The 14,953-nt window shown below is 49.6% G+C and overlaps 1 protein-coding gene across 4 annotated transcripts in view; it reads left to right on the top strand.

Moving 5' to 3' along the window:
* The first annotated feature begins 5,799 nt into the window (after positions 1 to 5,799).
* LOC131663158 (paired box protein Pax-6-like) overlaps positions 5,800 to 14,953 on the top strand; it is a 31,301-nt gene continuing 22,147 nt past the window's right edge. For all 4 annotated transcript variants that reach the window (XM_058933331.1, XM_058933332.1, XM_058933330.1 and 1 more), the window contains exons 1-2: positions 5,800 to 6,321; positions 9,753 to 9,984. In XM_058933331.1, coding sequence (XP_058789314.1) covers positions 9,972 to 9,984 — 13 coding nt within the window. In that variant the 5' untranslated portion in view covers positions 5,800 to 6,321; positions 9,753 to 9,971. The remainder of the gene's footprint in view (positions 6,322 to 9,752; positions 9,985 to 14,953) is intronic.

Here is a 14,953-nt window from a genome sequence, read left to right as displayed (position 1 = left end):
AGCGTTTCAAATATAAGGGAAAATTGAGCTAATTATTTTGCATACAAAGATCTTTTTATGCGATGAAAAAATAGTGATACCGTACAATAGTTATAATACCTGGAATAGCGGATTCTTAATTTTACGTAATATCGATTCCGTTACCGTTGTAAGGATTTTAATAACTAAACAACTTCCGATTGACGGTCGAAAATATATCTAATATTGAAATGTACTTGAGTTTTTTACATTGCATTTCAAATATACCTCTATTATGTTTCCGATATTCTAACTAGTAAATTTGATTATCGGATGTTCGTTTAAAAGTCGATCGTATTAACCTTAGTTGACAGGGCAATAAACACGTAATTCTGAGTATATTAAAAGTGGCTTATTTAGAGAGAAATGAAACGAAGATATGATTTGTCGCTTTGCAAAAGCTGCACAAACCCTGGATGAAAAGTAAAAGAGGAAAAGAATCGTGCATGCAAAGCCACACACATTCAGTTCGACCCTTGCGCTCCATCGCAGTTCAACCCTCGGCGCTCATTTGAGGGAGGTTAGAGAGTATACTTACCGCATGCTACCATAATGAGTCGGAGAGCAGTCTCTACCCCAATTTCCAATGAATGCAGAGCCCTTGTAGAGCGAGCGGCGCAGCGCCTCTTCAGCAAAGAGAGATTAAAGTGCCGCGCTATGATGGGCGATCCTCCACTGCTTTCTTTATCAACCGCTTTCCTTTCGACCGCCCATTACGCTCCGGCTCCCCGTCCTCCCTCTTGCCGCCCCTTCCTTCCTTCCTTCCTTCCTTACTTTTTCCCATTCTATTCCAAGTTTTTCGCCATTTCTCTCGTCCTCCTTGCTGTATCTCTCAGTTCGGCCTGTTGTACTTGGCTTCCTTTATTTTCGGCTCACGCTGAAAAACGCCGTCGGCTTTTAAATGACATTGAAAAGGCCAAAAGACAAACTTCCGGATTGACGTAGCTAATGCTGCTAATTGACGTTGTCATTGCACTTTCGAAAAGTTTTTTATAATAATCTGAAATGAATGATGCTGTCTACATCCGACAATTGAAAGTAAGTAACTGGGGAAGTGGTCGCGCGAAGGAAGGGCAGTCGGCGAACTGTAACAAAACTCAGTTTTCTATGGCTACGTACTTTGGGATAACACTGTGAGTAGACGTTGAACGTGGAAAGGAAGGAGCGCACGCGGGAATAAAATACAGCTAAAAATCGATTGATTTTCTCAGATAAGTCGTCATGATGATGATTGATCGATCATCAGGGCGCATACTAAATGAGCCATTACCGCATATACGTATAGCTATATGGCGAGCGCTCTCCACTCGGCGACTTTCTAAATTCAGATAAGCCTCGCGCGACCAGCCCAGTCCATAATTCATTTTCTCTATCGAGTGTTGACATTTACATAAATATTTTTTCTCCGTCCCTCCATCGCCGTGGCCTGACGTCACGAGCGCGCGCGCTCCATAAATTAGCGCGAACGCTGCACGTGCGATGTATGGATTTTGTGTAGCGCCATAGAGAACGGGAAATGGAGAATAGGAGGCCTGTCGCCGCACGAAAAGGAGAAGGGGTTCTCCATGCTCGAAAAGTGGGGTGCATAACTTGGGCCGAAAACACGAGAGTCACCGGTGCCTGCACACTGTACTCGCGAAGCTGTTTTCATCGGAGGCGGCGCTTTGCCGCCTCTACCCACAACAGCTTTTGCCCCCCTCTTTTACGACGTGTTCGCGTCATGTACGCGTGTACCATGTACGCTTGTCGCTACACGCCTGTCTATTTACAATGCCTCGAGTGCGCCCGTGTACTTGAGATGATAGATACGTTTTCTCGATAGATTTGCACGCCAACATCACCCTCGTGAATTCACTGCTCCGCGTGTGCTTTACCCACTTGTACGAATCCTCTCCTTCGGCCATCTCAGCTATTAATAATAATCGAGGAACGTTTAGCCGTAGCATCATTCGAAGCCTCGTTAAAAAGACTGAAAGCGCAGGCGCTTCGTTGGATCGTTGCTACGCACGGGCATTCACCGCGTCACGCCTGCGGATCAACTGAAGTTAGCCATACAATGAGCACAGCATTGTTGCATATTGTTTGCAGTCCATCTGGATCGGCGAAGGCAACAACGGCGGCACGTCACAAGAGCCAACAAGAGAACGAAACTGTGAAGAAAGTAAGGGAGGAAAGTGGAGCGCGAGATCTTCCTGTGAGAGAAAATCTTCCTATTGAAGCTATCAGGCAAAAAGAAAAGCGGCCTTTGGCGGCATCTCCTTTGGTGAGATGGCATCAAAGTGTTGTTGCGCCTGTGTGTGATGTCTGCGCGCGCGCGCGCGTGCGTGTAGAGTGCCGAACCTAGCCCACCGGCATTTACACCTACTTATACGCTGTACACGGTACCGCGGACCTACAGTTTGAAACGCATTATCGCGCCCCGTGCGCGCTCATGCGCGCAACATATCGAGACAAGAGCGCAGCCTGCCGCTCGGTCGTTCTTGCATCTGGGAAACCTCCTCCCTTCTTTCCCCCTCTCCCCCACCCATCGCTCTCTCTCTCTCTCATTATTTTCTTCTTCGCATCGCGCGCCACAGGTACCAACGGATGTACGTGCGCGCGAGAACAACCTGGAAAATAGCTGCCGCCGCAGCCATTCCTATGTAATAGATGGATAAACGAGGTCAATTTTTTTCCGTACAGATAAAAGGCATAATGGACTTCGACAGTTGCGTTCAGCCACAATCGGCTCCCTCCACCAAAATGTTTTCATTCACTCAGACAAAGACTCATCTCACACAAATAATCCGTCCTATTCTATGTACACCTGCAAATTAATTTGGAAATAATTAATTGGTCTAAAGCTGCAACGACAACCCAGTAATATCACTTTATGCCAACAACTAATAATTAACTAACTACTGCTATTATCAATAGAATTAGTTAATAGAAAACAGTTGTGTGGTGTCACCTACAGGCGAGCTGCATCAAACATAGACAAAGGGAGATGAGAAAAGCCAAGTGAACACGCACTTGCATCCAAGTAAAGTAAAAAAACAGTGCATGCTCATCATGTGCACTCGTTGATAGCACGATTTGAGAGAGCAAAATTAAAGGCAGTACGAGCAAAAATCCGAGAGAAGGAAAATATTTAAAAGCAGAAATGTATGTAAGCGAAAACAGGCGCGGCACTGGTAAAAAAAGAACGAACGAGAGAGAGAGAGAGAGAGAGAGAGAGAGAGAGAGAGAGAGAGAGAAAGAGAGAAGGGGTTGCTTTTTAATTGCGGCTAAGAGACTGTGGACGAAGAGAGAAGCAGCGGCGGCACGGATCACAGGAGCTTGCGATTCCTCTCGTTGGCTGTCTCACTTGGATGTTTTCAATTAGGCGCGGCGGCGTCCTCACTGGTGTCTGATTACAGCGAGATGTCGGCTGCTGCCGCGAAATGCACTCGCCTGCCCGCCTCCTGCTTCACTTCTTCGATAATGTCGATGCGTCGCGGCGCAAAAAGGCCAAAGGCTTGAGAGACAGAAACACTGCCGCAGCTATACGACGAGCTCGCGGCACGGAAAAATGTCGAGCCCCCTTCTTGCCGCCGCTGCTTCGTTGCTTGCAGCTCGCGGAGTTGTTGAAGAGAGGGAGGAACAAAATTCGAGCGTTAAGGGTAATTTTGACATTTTCTGCAAATACGTTTTCCTAATTAGTAAGTTTGCATCTTTAGTGCGTACTCAAGATTCATCTAGCACACACGAGCGCTGCAGTATATCCTACTGTCAGTGCGCTTTACTGTAGCAAATTGGTTTGGCCACTTGTGTTGCATAGATTTAGAAATAATGTCGAATGAGCTAATAAAATTATCATTTGTCATTACAATTGAATTGCTTAATAGTCTGCCAGCCAAGTATTGCTAATGGAAAATAGTCGCATGAAAAGGAGGCCCGCTGTCTCGGCGATGCGCGTAACAAGAACTAAAGGTAATACATAGGCGTACAGGTGGTAGAAGTGAAAAACAAGCGTACACAGCCTGGCAATCGGAGAAAAAGCTCGACTGTCAGCAGGCGTCGGAAAATGCGACTCGCTTGGATCGAAAAGCTGTGATTAGCATGCGCGGAAGCGATAGAGAGAGGGAGAGCGCTCTTGCGCGGCGTCGATAAAACCTATAATGGCTTTTTGGAGCACTATATAGACGCGCGGACAATATATATATATATATATATATATATATATATATATATATATATATATATATATATATATATATATATTATATATATATATACATATATATATATATACATATATATATATATATATATATATATATATATATATATATATATATATATATATATATATATATATATACATATATATTTATATATATATATATGTATATACACGTGAGATTAAACGACGTTAAATGCGTTTTGCTCGATTTTGCGGGTCTGGATTTGTAAACCATCCCTGAAACTCGTTTTACACTGCGATGCTCCGAAAATTTTCACGGCGCGTTGCTCGTGCGCGGAGGTGCAAAAATCAGCGATCCTCCATTTATAATCTCCACTACCTCGTATTGATCGGTATTTTTGTTAATACTCATCACTGAAATGTTCATTACTCTCCAGCACCAATAACAGCCGGGATCACGATAAAACATTAATTATTATCAAACGACGATTCTTCTTATGCACATTCAATTTAAACACGTGAGCATTGGAAAGGATTATAACATAGTAATAGGTAAAATAAAAGTGCAATCAATGAAAAGTCTGGGAATTTGAAGAAAAAAAAGTGACTTTTCTAATATATTTTACGTATTTTTAAATTTATATGCAAGCTAAATAACACGTTATACATACTCTACTGATAGGTGTAGAACGAATGGAAATGGAAACTGCGTGCTTACATTGTAACTATTTACGTAGTACTATTGAAATATGAAGCGATTATAAAGGTCAAATTGTGAAAGCTACTCTCTACGAAATGAGTCGATGCATTTATGCCAGTTATAGCTCATGGACATGAAGGTATGGGTCGGTACTATTACAGACTCAAAAGCCATACAGATAATCAAAATAATGAAAAAAACAATAGATGATTAGAATTGCAAGTGGGTGTACTTACATCGGATCGATATTCATTATGGCGTATGGGTATATGGCAAAGCTACGAATCAGATGCAAGAGAGAGAGAGCGAGCGAGACGGTGGTTGACTTGTGTCGTGAAAACTGTGCAATAGCAATTGTAATCTACAGAGAAGGAACGGTACAGAAGTGAGCGAGGGTGAGTGAGGCACAGAGTGAGAGAGAGAGAGAGAGAGAGAGAGAGAACAATAGCAGCTACGGACCAACCTCGAAACGTCGGGCGCGCAAAAGGGGCGCAGTGCAGCGCGCAGCTCTCGCGTGCGATTGCGGCGTCGGCGTCGGCGGACTCTCCTTATCGCGCGCGCGCTATCTCTCTCGTTCGGGGCGCCGCCACGTAACAATGGCGTCGCGACGCGACCCGCCCCTTCTCGCGCGCCCCTCCAGCGCGCACGGCGCGCGCCCCACCAGTCTGCAGCCCCGCCCACGAGGCGCCTCCTCCACGGCGGCGCACGCAATCGCGCGAGCTGCCACGGGGCCGAGAGAGGGGCAATTGTGGCGCGCAGCACGCGCTCCAGAGCGAGAGAGAGCGAGCCGGCGGGGGAAGGGGGCGCCGGGGATAGCTGATCGAAAAGGCAGGCAGGCAGGCTGCCGGATCGGCCAGCTCGCGCTCGTTGGACTGCAGGAGCAGCCGAAACGAAAGAGAGCGCGAGAGATGCTTGACAGCGGCGGCGGCGGCGGCGGCGGCGGCGGTGGTGGTGACTACGGCGGCGGCGGCGGCGGCGGCGGCGGCGGCGGCTCCAACAACGACAGAGTTGGCTGGTCAATCGGGCGACAAGCACCGAGGCAGTAGAGCTGAGCGCGACGCGTCACTGCACAGCGGCTCACACGTGCTCGGCTGCACTTACGCCCGGCGTCCAAGGACACACGATCGTAGTCCCGCGCAGAGCCTCGGCTCTCGCTCTGTCTCTCTCCCTCTGACCGTCTCGTTTTACCGCCTGACGCGAGTGAGCGGTCCCGAGCACTTCCGACCTCACCGAGGTCCAGTGCGATTGTGTGTTGTTGTTTGTTTGGTTTGGTCGAGTGACACTGCACGGCACCGGACTAGCCGACGACACGTCTCAGCGGTGCGTTCTCGCCTTGACACAGCGGCGAGGCTGCTGCGTGTAAGCCTCCTCGCCGTCGCGCGTTTAGTGCTTTCAGCTGGTGAAAGGATCCGGCCTGACCACGGCCATTCTCGACACGGTACGTACCTCAGGAACATTGTCTTGCCTTCTCTCCGTTACGTGCTCGTTTTTCGCGCGCCCGATGCCTTCGACGCGCCGACAGCTAATCAGCCTTGACAACTCGGAGGCAGTCTGTTTTGAAACCGCGATACACCCGACCGTACTCATGTTCGCCGGCATTCGCGGAGCGTCTGGGAATTTCGGCCCGTTCGCTCGGCTATTCGATCTGCCCTGGTCCGACAGTGAAAAACTAAAGTCATTTAAATACGATGCTTCGAGAAACTATCCTCCAAGATCATATAATACTTTTGTAAAGGTTATTCAGGCGCACTGGCTAAACGTCTTGTTGATTGTGTCGAAAAACTGAAAAATGAAAGTTGAAGCGTAATAAATATCGGCGTTGATCTGGTAGAGGTATGAGGGCTGTAAAGATGAGAGTGCACATAAAAAAAAAAGAAGCGTTAATCCAAAGCAGATCCATATTCTCGGGAGAAAAGTAAACATAGTTCGAGGACAATAACTGTCAAGGAAATAATAGGCGGAAAGCTTCCGAAAGAAACGGGAAGGAACGGGGACGTATTGAAAGAGACAGAGAGCGCCGCGCGATGATAATAATACGGTTAAGCGCCGGCAACTGGAGAAGCTCGTGGAATCGAGCGCGATAGGCATCGCGGCCCTTCTCGCACAGTGTGCAGCCTCCGGCGAAAAAAGGAAACATTCTCGACGTGTACCCTGGCGCTCCTTCTCTTTCTCGAGCCACAGATACGATTAATGAGATAATGGCGTTGGGCCGTCCAAAGCGAGCGACTCCGGATAATTCTTAGCCGGATTGCCGAGACGGTGGCAGCACGCGCGCGCGGATTAAGACTTAGTCGAGGCTCGCGCAGTCACGCCTAGCCGTTTCGTCTCGCTTGGCTGATGTCCTTCCGCTGTCCGCCCCGCGGACTGCGAAAACGAGCGTCGTTCGCCGATTTCGCCGGCCGTCGGCAGCCCGATCCACGCGCCTCTCGCTCCGCTTGGCGCTCTCGCCGCCCGCTCGCGCCGTCGAGCCTCGGCGTCGGCTCCTCTCTTCTCTGCCACTTTAAAGACCAGCCGGAATCTTACCGAGAAGCGCGAGCGCTTCGCCCCGCACCTGCGACCTCCGCGTAATATTGCACTTACGACACCGCACGGTCGTTCGAACAACAGACGAACGACCAATGAGCACTCTGAGTTTTCGCTCCACAATACGCGTATATTCGTCAATGCAACATTTGCAATGAGACGCATCGTGGGACGCGAATATTTTAATAATACGAGTACACGGTGTACATTGGAAATGTACCAGCATTTTGCCGCGATAATCAATTAATTCGCTATACAGCTATATGCACAATTCAGAGGCGGAGCGCCGCACGTTTCAATGCAAATTGTACGTTTGTTGTTTACTAACAAAAGACCCCTTCCGCGAGCGCTCGCATAAACAGAAACGCAACTGAAATGTTAGTTGCCTGCACATTTTGGTACTGCAACGGTGCACCGTGATATTATAACGTCTGCTTTTATCTATCTACAGATTAACTGACGAAATAGCTTTTCAGTAAAAATATGATTTATACGATGGTCAATGCTATACCGCGCTGCGTCGGCAAAGCAACGATATAGACAGTGACGGCATCGATGCATTGCAATTTATCCAATTATCGAGAGCTTTGCAAATGCGGCATTACGGATACTCCGATAATTATTAAATTACTAGAAGTTAATTGTATAGCTATCCCGCGATAATTTACAATCTAAATAAGACCGAATGATAATAAGATAATCATACGCACAAATAAAATAAAAGCTTTATTCTCATCGATATTGACAAGCTTATTGTTACAATCAATTCTTTTCCAAAGCATCGACACCTTTAGCAGCGCTAAATAAGGAGCGAGCTAACATCGCAAGCGAATGGATTCGTGCTGAATTTTAATCCGAGATCTTACTAGGCAGTTGCATTCGTTAAGCAATGCCATCGTGTATATGTGAAAGAGAAATGAAAAAGCCGTCGAAGGCAATGATGCAAAAGTCGAGAACGGCAGTGTAGTTCTTGTGGCGAAAAATTAATGCATGCAGTGTCGCGGTAAGCAAGTGACATCGTCACATCGACAGTCCTCCAGTATCTTTCTGCGCGTAGCTGCAAGTGCGCCGAGGCTCACGTGCCGCGCGTATAACGGATAGTAATTTCGTTATACGCTTGGTGGCGACCCTCAAGCGCACGCTACCAAAAGCCGTCGTGCTTACTTACGCGCTCGCTTAACGGCCAAAGCGTAGTCTTACAACCACCTGGAGAGAAAGGCACTTTCTCGAGATGGAGTACTGACATTGTAACGTCCACTTTGCTATTTGGCAATGTCAACTCATTGCTCACTTCGATGGTTGATGGTGCATCGACACAATTAATTTACAATGCGAAGCTACAGCAAGATTTTGAGTGAGTTACAAGCATTGCTTTTGTTCGATTTCGGCGAACGTTTTAGCAAAGGCGAGTAATCGACAAAAAAAAAGCGTTGAATAAATCGGGAACTTACCATTTTTTCTTTGAAGTCAGTTATTTACTATTAAACGCACATTTAACATAAAAATTCATTTGTTGTGAGGCTTGCTGTGAAAATTCAATGTGAGAGTAAAAGAAACAATTTTTGCGTACAATCGATCAAGTATTACGGAAGCTTGGGCGAAAAGCAATATTGGAACAAGTATAAAGTAATGTTGTGTATGTAAGTGACATTTAGACAGATAGCATAAGGGGTTCTGCGATTATGGGTAAGATGTACGATCATTGGAGAATAATCGAAGTCTATATAGTCGCTTCGAAGCTCGTCCTTAATCACGCGGGCTTTCCCAAAGAATTTATGAGGCATATTATACGCGCCGCCGGCCGTGTGATTCGGCCACTCTCTCTCTCTCTCTCTCTCTTGCTTTGCTTTGCACAGCAACGGCATCGACGGCAGTGTCCATTGCTTTTGCCGCGCAATAAACTTTCCAGCGATTCGATTAAAATGAAAATCCGTGTCATTGTAATCCCTATCAATTTACATGGCCGTGCAGCGGTGGCGGCGGCGGCGGCGCACCGATGACGCGAAGAATGCAAAGCAGTCGCGGGATTACCATGCGACAACAGCGATCATCCATTTTGGCGTGCGAGCGCGTCGCGCCGCAAAAAGAGAGAGAGAGCGAGAGAGATACGGTAGCCGAAAAAAGAGCACGCTCGGCCGATTTTAAACGCGTTTTGTCTTTGTCGAGTGGCAACACGATGCGCAGGCTTTTTTTTTTGCTCGGTCGCTCGCCGCGCTCGTTTGCTGCGTGCACGCGTGCTGTTTTTTCGACGCGTCACCATTCGTCTCCGCGTCTCCCGCGTCTCCCGCGTCGCTCGAGCGAAATCCGAGCAACTAATGTGACTGTTGCGTGCGCGTTTGGTTGCAGCATTGTGTTAGCGTGGCCGGGGGCGGTGGCGGTGGTGGCGGCGGTGTCGCCGGTGGTAGCGGCAGCAGTGACCCGGGCGTCGCCTCGGAGTACCCGCCGAGCGCTGCTGCAGCGCGGAGCAGGGAAGCGGCGGCGGCGGCGCTGCACGCAGCGAGGACCCTGTTGGGCGCGGGGGTGGCCAACCCTTGCTCGCCCACCCCCGAGCCACCCTTCTGGAAGATGCCTCACAAAGGTCAGTATCATCACATTTATTTTCGATCCGTTGATTCGGATTGGCAGCATCAAAGCCACCGCGTCCCGCGGATTCGGGCTGCCAACGGCCAACTCTGATTGTTCGAGGCCCGCGGCACACGCGCTGCGCGCACCGCGCGGGCTAAACCGAGCGACCGCATTTTTAAAATCGCTACCGGCTCTCTGCGGTTTGACCCTTGGCGGACGCGCCAAACAAGTACTCGCGAACGCGAGCAAAGAAGAGAGCCTCGCACGGCAGCGGGTGGCAGTCACCTAAGTAGGTAAACGGTGGGAGAGAGCTCGAGCGCTGGCGATGGCTGGCGCGAGGGCTCCGTGCGGTGAGCCCCGCGCTCGTAGTTAGCCGCGTAACCCTACGCGCAGCCTCTCGCTTGCTTGGCTTCTGTCGGGCCAACAGCCCCTTGGCCAACATGCTACACCTTGCGACGCCTCGAAAACACCCCCGAGGCGCGACTGCAGCTTGCCGCGGCTTATGCACTTTCTCTCGGCGGCGCTAAACGACAGACTTATTGCCGGTAATGCGCTGGCTACCCTGCGCAGCAAACTTGCGGCTTCCGTGTCGCGCCAGGGGGCAAGCTTCCGCGAGGCGGGAGCAGGCTCGGTTACCGCCTTGCTGTCCCATCCGCACGCCCACGCGGCGCACAGCTGGAAAGGCGCCGGCTGGTCGACACTCGTCTCCGAGTCGCTCTCAGCCACGAGTAGCGGCTGCGCGCCGCACGCCCGTCGCAGGCGCCAGCGCCTGCGGGCCCCGGGCGCTCCGCGTGCCACGGCTATGTATCGCGTTTCAGCGCGAGAGCGTGACTCGCGGCTGCTCGACTCCCCTCGTCTGTAAGCTCGCGCGCGCGCCACGCACGTACCTCGAAGACGTTGAATGGAACCGCAGCGCGCGCGCACCCCTAATAAGCCGGCTTTGCTCCTGGACCATCGGCATCTATGGCTCGAGCGCATGCCCCACCCCCGGATCGGCTACGAGTCCCGTCTTCTAAAATCAAAACGCCTCCATTCAACAGCCGGCATTATTCTGTCTTGCGCTGTGTCGTCTTCGTGCCAATAATTTTCTGTGAAGCGCCCATTGCACTATGAATGGTGGACGTTTCTAAGAGGTCGTCACTTACAGCGCGTTGGAAAGACCGGCTAGGAAGAAGTCAAAGTAACGTGCGGGCTTATTGCGCGTGTCAAAAGTCAAATAATAAATGTAACTAAGCGCGTCAAGTAGCAATTATCGACTCGTAGCCCTGGAGTGCGCTTGTTCTTATCGAGACCGGTGTCATTGCTTTTCGCGTGAGGTGTGTGTAGCGAAGAAAAAGGGGCGCGAGAATTGCGCGCTCGCAATACTGCCTAATGAATGTAGTCTGATGAGATAGATGCGGGAAGCTGCGAGGCAGTCGGCATATCTGGCGTTGTGGCGCAGGTGTCGAGGCGAGACAACCAACTCGCGAGGGAACAGCGCCTCGAGCATCGTTCAGTTATACGATTCAACTCATTAGCGAACACGCCATCTTTGATGTGTCGTTGGCTCCTCTCTTGCCCTCTCTCTCTCTCTCTCTCGCTCTTCCCACGGGGCAAACCTCGCTCCGCCGCTGTCAGACTGTCGGCAGCTCTTTATTACTCGCGCGGCTCGTCTGCGTACGTAGGCGGTGTCGACTGATAACTGCTCGTCGTCGCAAGCGCGTCTGTGACGCGAGGCCCGAAAGCAAGTCAAATTTACCTTAGCCAAGGAGTATCTTGATTTAATGCAATCGCAAGAAATGAGGCGTTCACCTTGCAGGGAGCTACGACTGCGCGTTTCTCCTTCCGCCTCGCGCGTTTGTTTGTTTTTCATCTGACTTTACATCTTAACTAGCTTTCGCGGGCTTCGCGCGCGCGGTGCCAATTCGCAGGTGAACGCTGTTTCAATCGAATCAATAGGCCAATCTCACGACGAAACCGGGCTGCCTTTGGCTACATTATTATTCAAACGAATGGATGGAAAAATAAAGTGGCTCCTGAAGATGCAGCCCGCGACGATTAAAGCGCTCGATTAATCGGGACGAGGATGGGAAAAAAATAAACACGGTGCCGCGGCATAAAGGCGTGAATTCGAAGGCGCGTACAATGAATCACGGAGCCGTACGCAGGCAAGAGAGCGACTCTGTGCTCGTGGGGTAATAATCCTAATTACGAATCAATGTTCATCCTATTATCCTATTAGGGCGCGAAGCTCGGTAATATCGTCGACCGTTAGCCGCGTGAGCGAGCAGCATTTTTAAAGCCTTCGCCGCGCCGCTGCTCGCCTCGGCGAATCGCTGTTGCTGCAGCAGTTATTTATAAAGCCATTCCGATAAATTAAAGCAAACAATTGCGGTCTCGAATCAGCGCCGATCCGAGTAATCGCTGCAGAGCTTTCACGCCGCGCGCGCGCGCCTCCCCTCTTTCGTTCTCTGAAAGCCGGAATACTCGTTATACGAGCTGTCGTTATTATATATCCTGGCCGTGTTCTCGCGCAGAGCCCAAGCCACCTAATTATCTACCTGTTATTGCGCTCGCGCCCTGCACTCTTTCTCTCCGCGACAAAGCTTTTTTTTTTCTTTTCCTCTCGGCACTTTTTCCTACCACTCGCGCGCCAGTTGCACCGATTTCTCCCTTTTGCCGACGACTGGAATGACAAAATATATAAAACACTCTAATTATTTCGACAAAATTTTTACTATGAGCTTTGTACGCGCGCCAGCTCCATCTCGTCCTCGTTGACAAACTACGCTCTGTTCGTTCGGCTCGAAACAAAATAAAAAGCTCATGCCGCGACTGGCCGACAAAGAGCGGAAAAATTGACGTCGACGTCGATTTGTTGACAAAAGAACTAACGGGTATATTTTCTCCCGCGCAAAGTTGTGTCGCGGAGAGATAGCCGCAAATAGGTCTTGCCAAAAAGAAGGAGGAGGCGCGGCAGCGAAACGAGAACGCGCGCGCCACGCGAGTCGGTAAAAAGAGAGCGTGGAGGTGCGACGACGATGAGGACGATTAGCGGTGAAAAGCGTACATAGACGCGAGTGATAAGAGAAACGAGGTGCAGTAAGCGCGAGGGGAGAGGAAAAAAAGGAGAAAAACGAGAGAGAGAAAGAGAGAAAGGCACGTGAGAGTAGGGCGTCGCGACGTTGCCTGGCGCTGGCACTACGATGGGATTTAATCTGTGTCCCGTTTCACGCTCAGCCAAGTGGAACCTCTTTGCCTCACTTTACGGCCTTTGCCGCAGCAGCGAGAGCAGGAGGGAAGGAGGGAGAGCGCGCGCGCTCGTCGTGTAGATTAACGCGAAATTATAAATAAAGAGCTGCGGCGTGCACCACGAGCGAGCGAGCCTTCTCCCTCTCGCTCGCTCGCTCGCCTTTGCCTCCGCTGCCGCTTTTTCCCTCTCGCACATTGCCTCTCTACGACAAAGCGCTTCTCTCTCCTATATACCCCATCTACCTTGCCCACCTGCCGCCTGCCTGACTTTCTTTGCTCTCTCTCTCTCTCTCTCTGTATGTGGCAACGAGAATTGGCACGTGCACAAAACAACCTGCAATTTATGCTTTTCACATATCGCTCTTTGTCACAGAACGCGCCTTGCGTTCAGTTTTCAATTTTTTTATGGTTACCATTGAATCCAATCGAGAGATCTGCTGAGAGTTGAGCTGGTCGCAGGGCTGTTACTTTGATCCTGACCCAATAGAGTCAAGACGTTTAATAACTGTGCCATCGGTTTCTTTTGCCGCGGCAGCACACACACGCACGCACGCGCGCGCGCGCGGATGAAAAACAAGAGAGGCAAGTCTCCAGCGACATCGCGGCACAAAGAGGCCGCGAAACCTCGAGACGAGGGATCAAGATGGATAACTCGGAAGACTCGAGAGCGCGCGAGCGAGGACGGACAAGGGGGTGAAAAATAAGACGGAATGAAAAGGAGCGCCGAAGATGAATGTCGAAAAATCTGTACTTTCTAACCAGTGCCGAGGCGAAGCCGAAACAAAATTAAATAAAAGGAATCTGGCGGATGAGTGTGTACCGAGGCAGCGAGAGGGAAAAAGATTATAAAGTCGGGGACTCGCCGGTTAGTCGAGCGAGCGCCTGGCTAAATATTCATCGAAGAAGAGGCTATACGTTGGCGCGAGAATAAAGAATCTTTTGACGAGGCAAAAGCATCGCTTTGATCGGCCTCGACATAATACCTTACCGAGTCGACATTATGGCCTATCTTTGATCGCGAACGAGCCTCCAGCCTTTGTGCGCGCCATCATCGCAGTGGACCCGCAAACGCATTGAATGAAACTTGAAAAATAAAAATCGAAAGAGACGCGCGGGAAACAACGGCCGTGCCTCTTTTTTTTACCAAAATATCGTTTACTGCAGCACGCGGCTATTATATATTATTTTCTGTTTGCCGCTTTGAGTTATTCAATTTCTGTGTCAACAAGCGGTCCAGATTTATTTTTCATTTCTTATTCATTCATGTGATCGAGTGTTTGTGCTTGGCACATAACGAGAAAACATTCGCTCCGATGTGATTATAGTTCAATTGAAAAATCCATACATCAAAAATGACGAATGAAAAAATTAGCTGAAAGCAATAGTAAAAGCGATTCTGCGGCGATAAACGGAAGTTTTGCAGTCGCAACGTTCGGAAAAACATAAAATACAGGAGACAGGCGAGTAAGAATATTTGGAGAAGCGTGAAGGTAACGCGAAAGATTGTCAAACGAGCGCAAAGAACGAAGAGTAGTTATAAGGCAGTCAGACTAATGTAATTACATTGGCGTTAAGAGTAACGAGGGAGTGAGTGGCCCCGCGGCATAGCTTGAGAGCGAATGTTTCGCGAGCAAATTAAGTAAGACGGCAAAGTGGGCGGGACAAAGAGGTTCGCTCTCACTCTGTCTCTCTCTCTCTCTCTCTTTCTCTCTCTCTTTCTCTGGGCGATAGATGTAGCTTGCGCGCGTGCG

This window comes from Phymastichus coffea, unplaced genomic scaffold (assembly GCF_024137745.1).
Source record: "Phymastichus coffea isolate CEN01 unplaced genomic scaffold, Cenicafe_Pcof_1.1 PCOF00031, whole genome shotgun sequence".
Taxonomy (NCBI): domain Eukaryota; kingdom Metazoa; phylum Arthropoda; class Insecta; order Hymenoptera; family Eulophidae; genus Phymastichus; species Phymastichus coffea.
The sequence above is the reverse complement of the archived record's forward strand: the minus strand, read 5'-3'. Positions and strand labels throughout refer to the sequence as shown.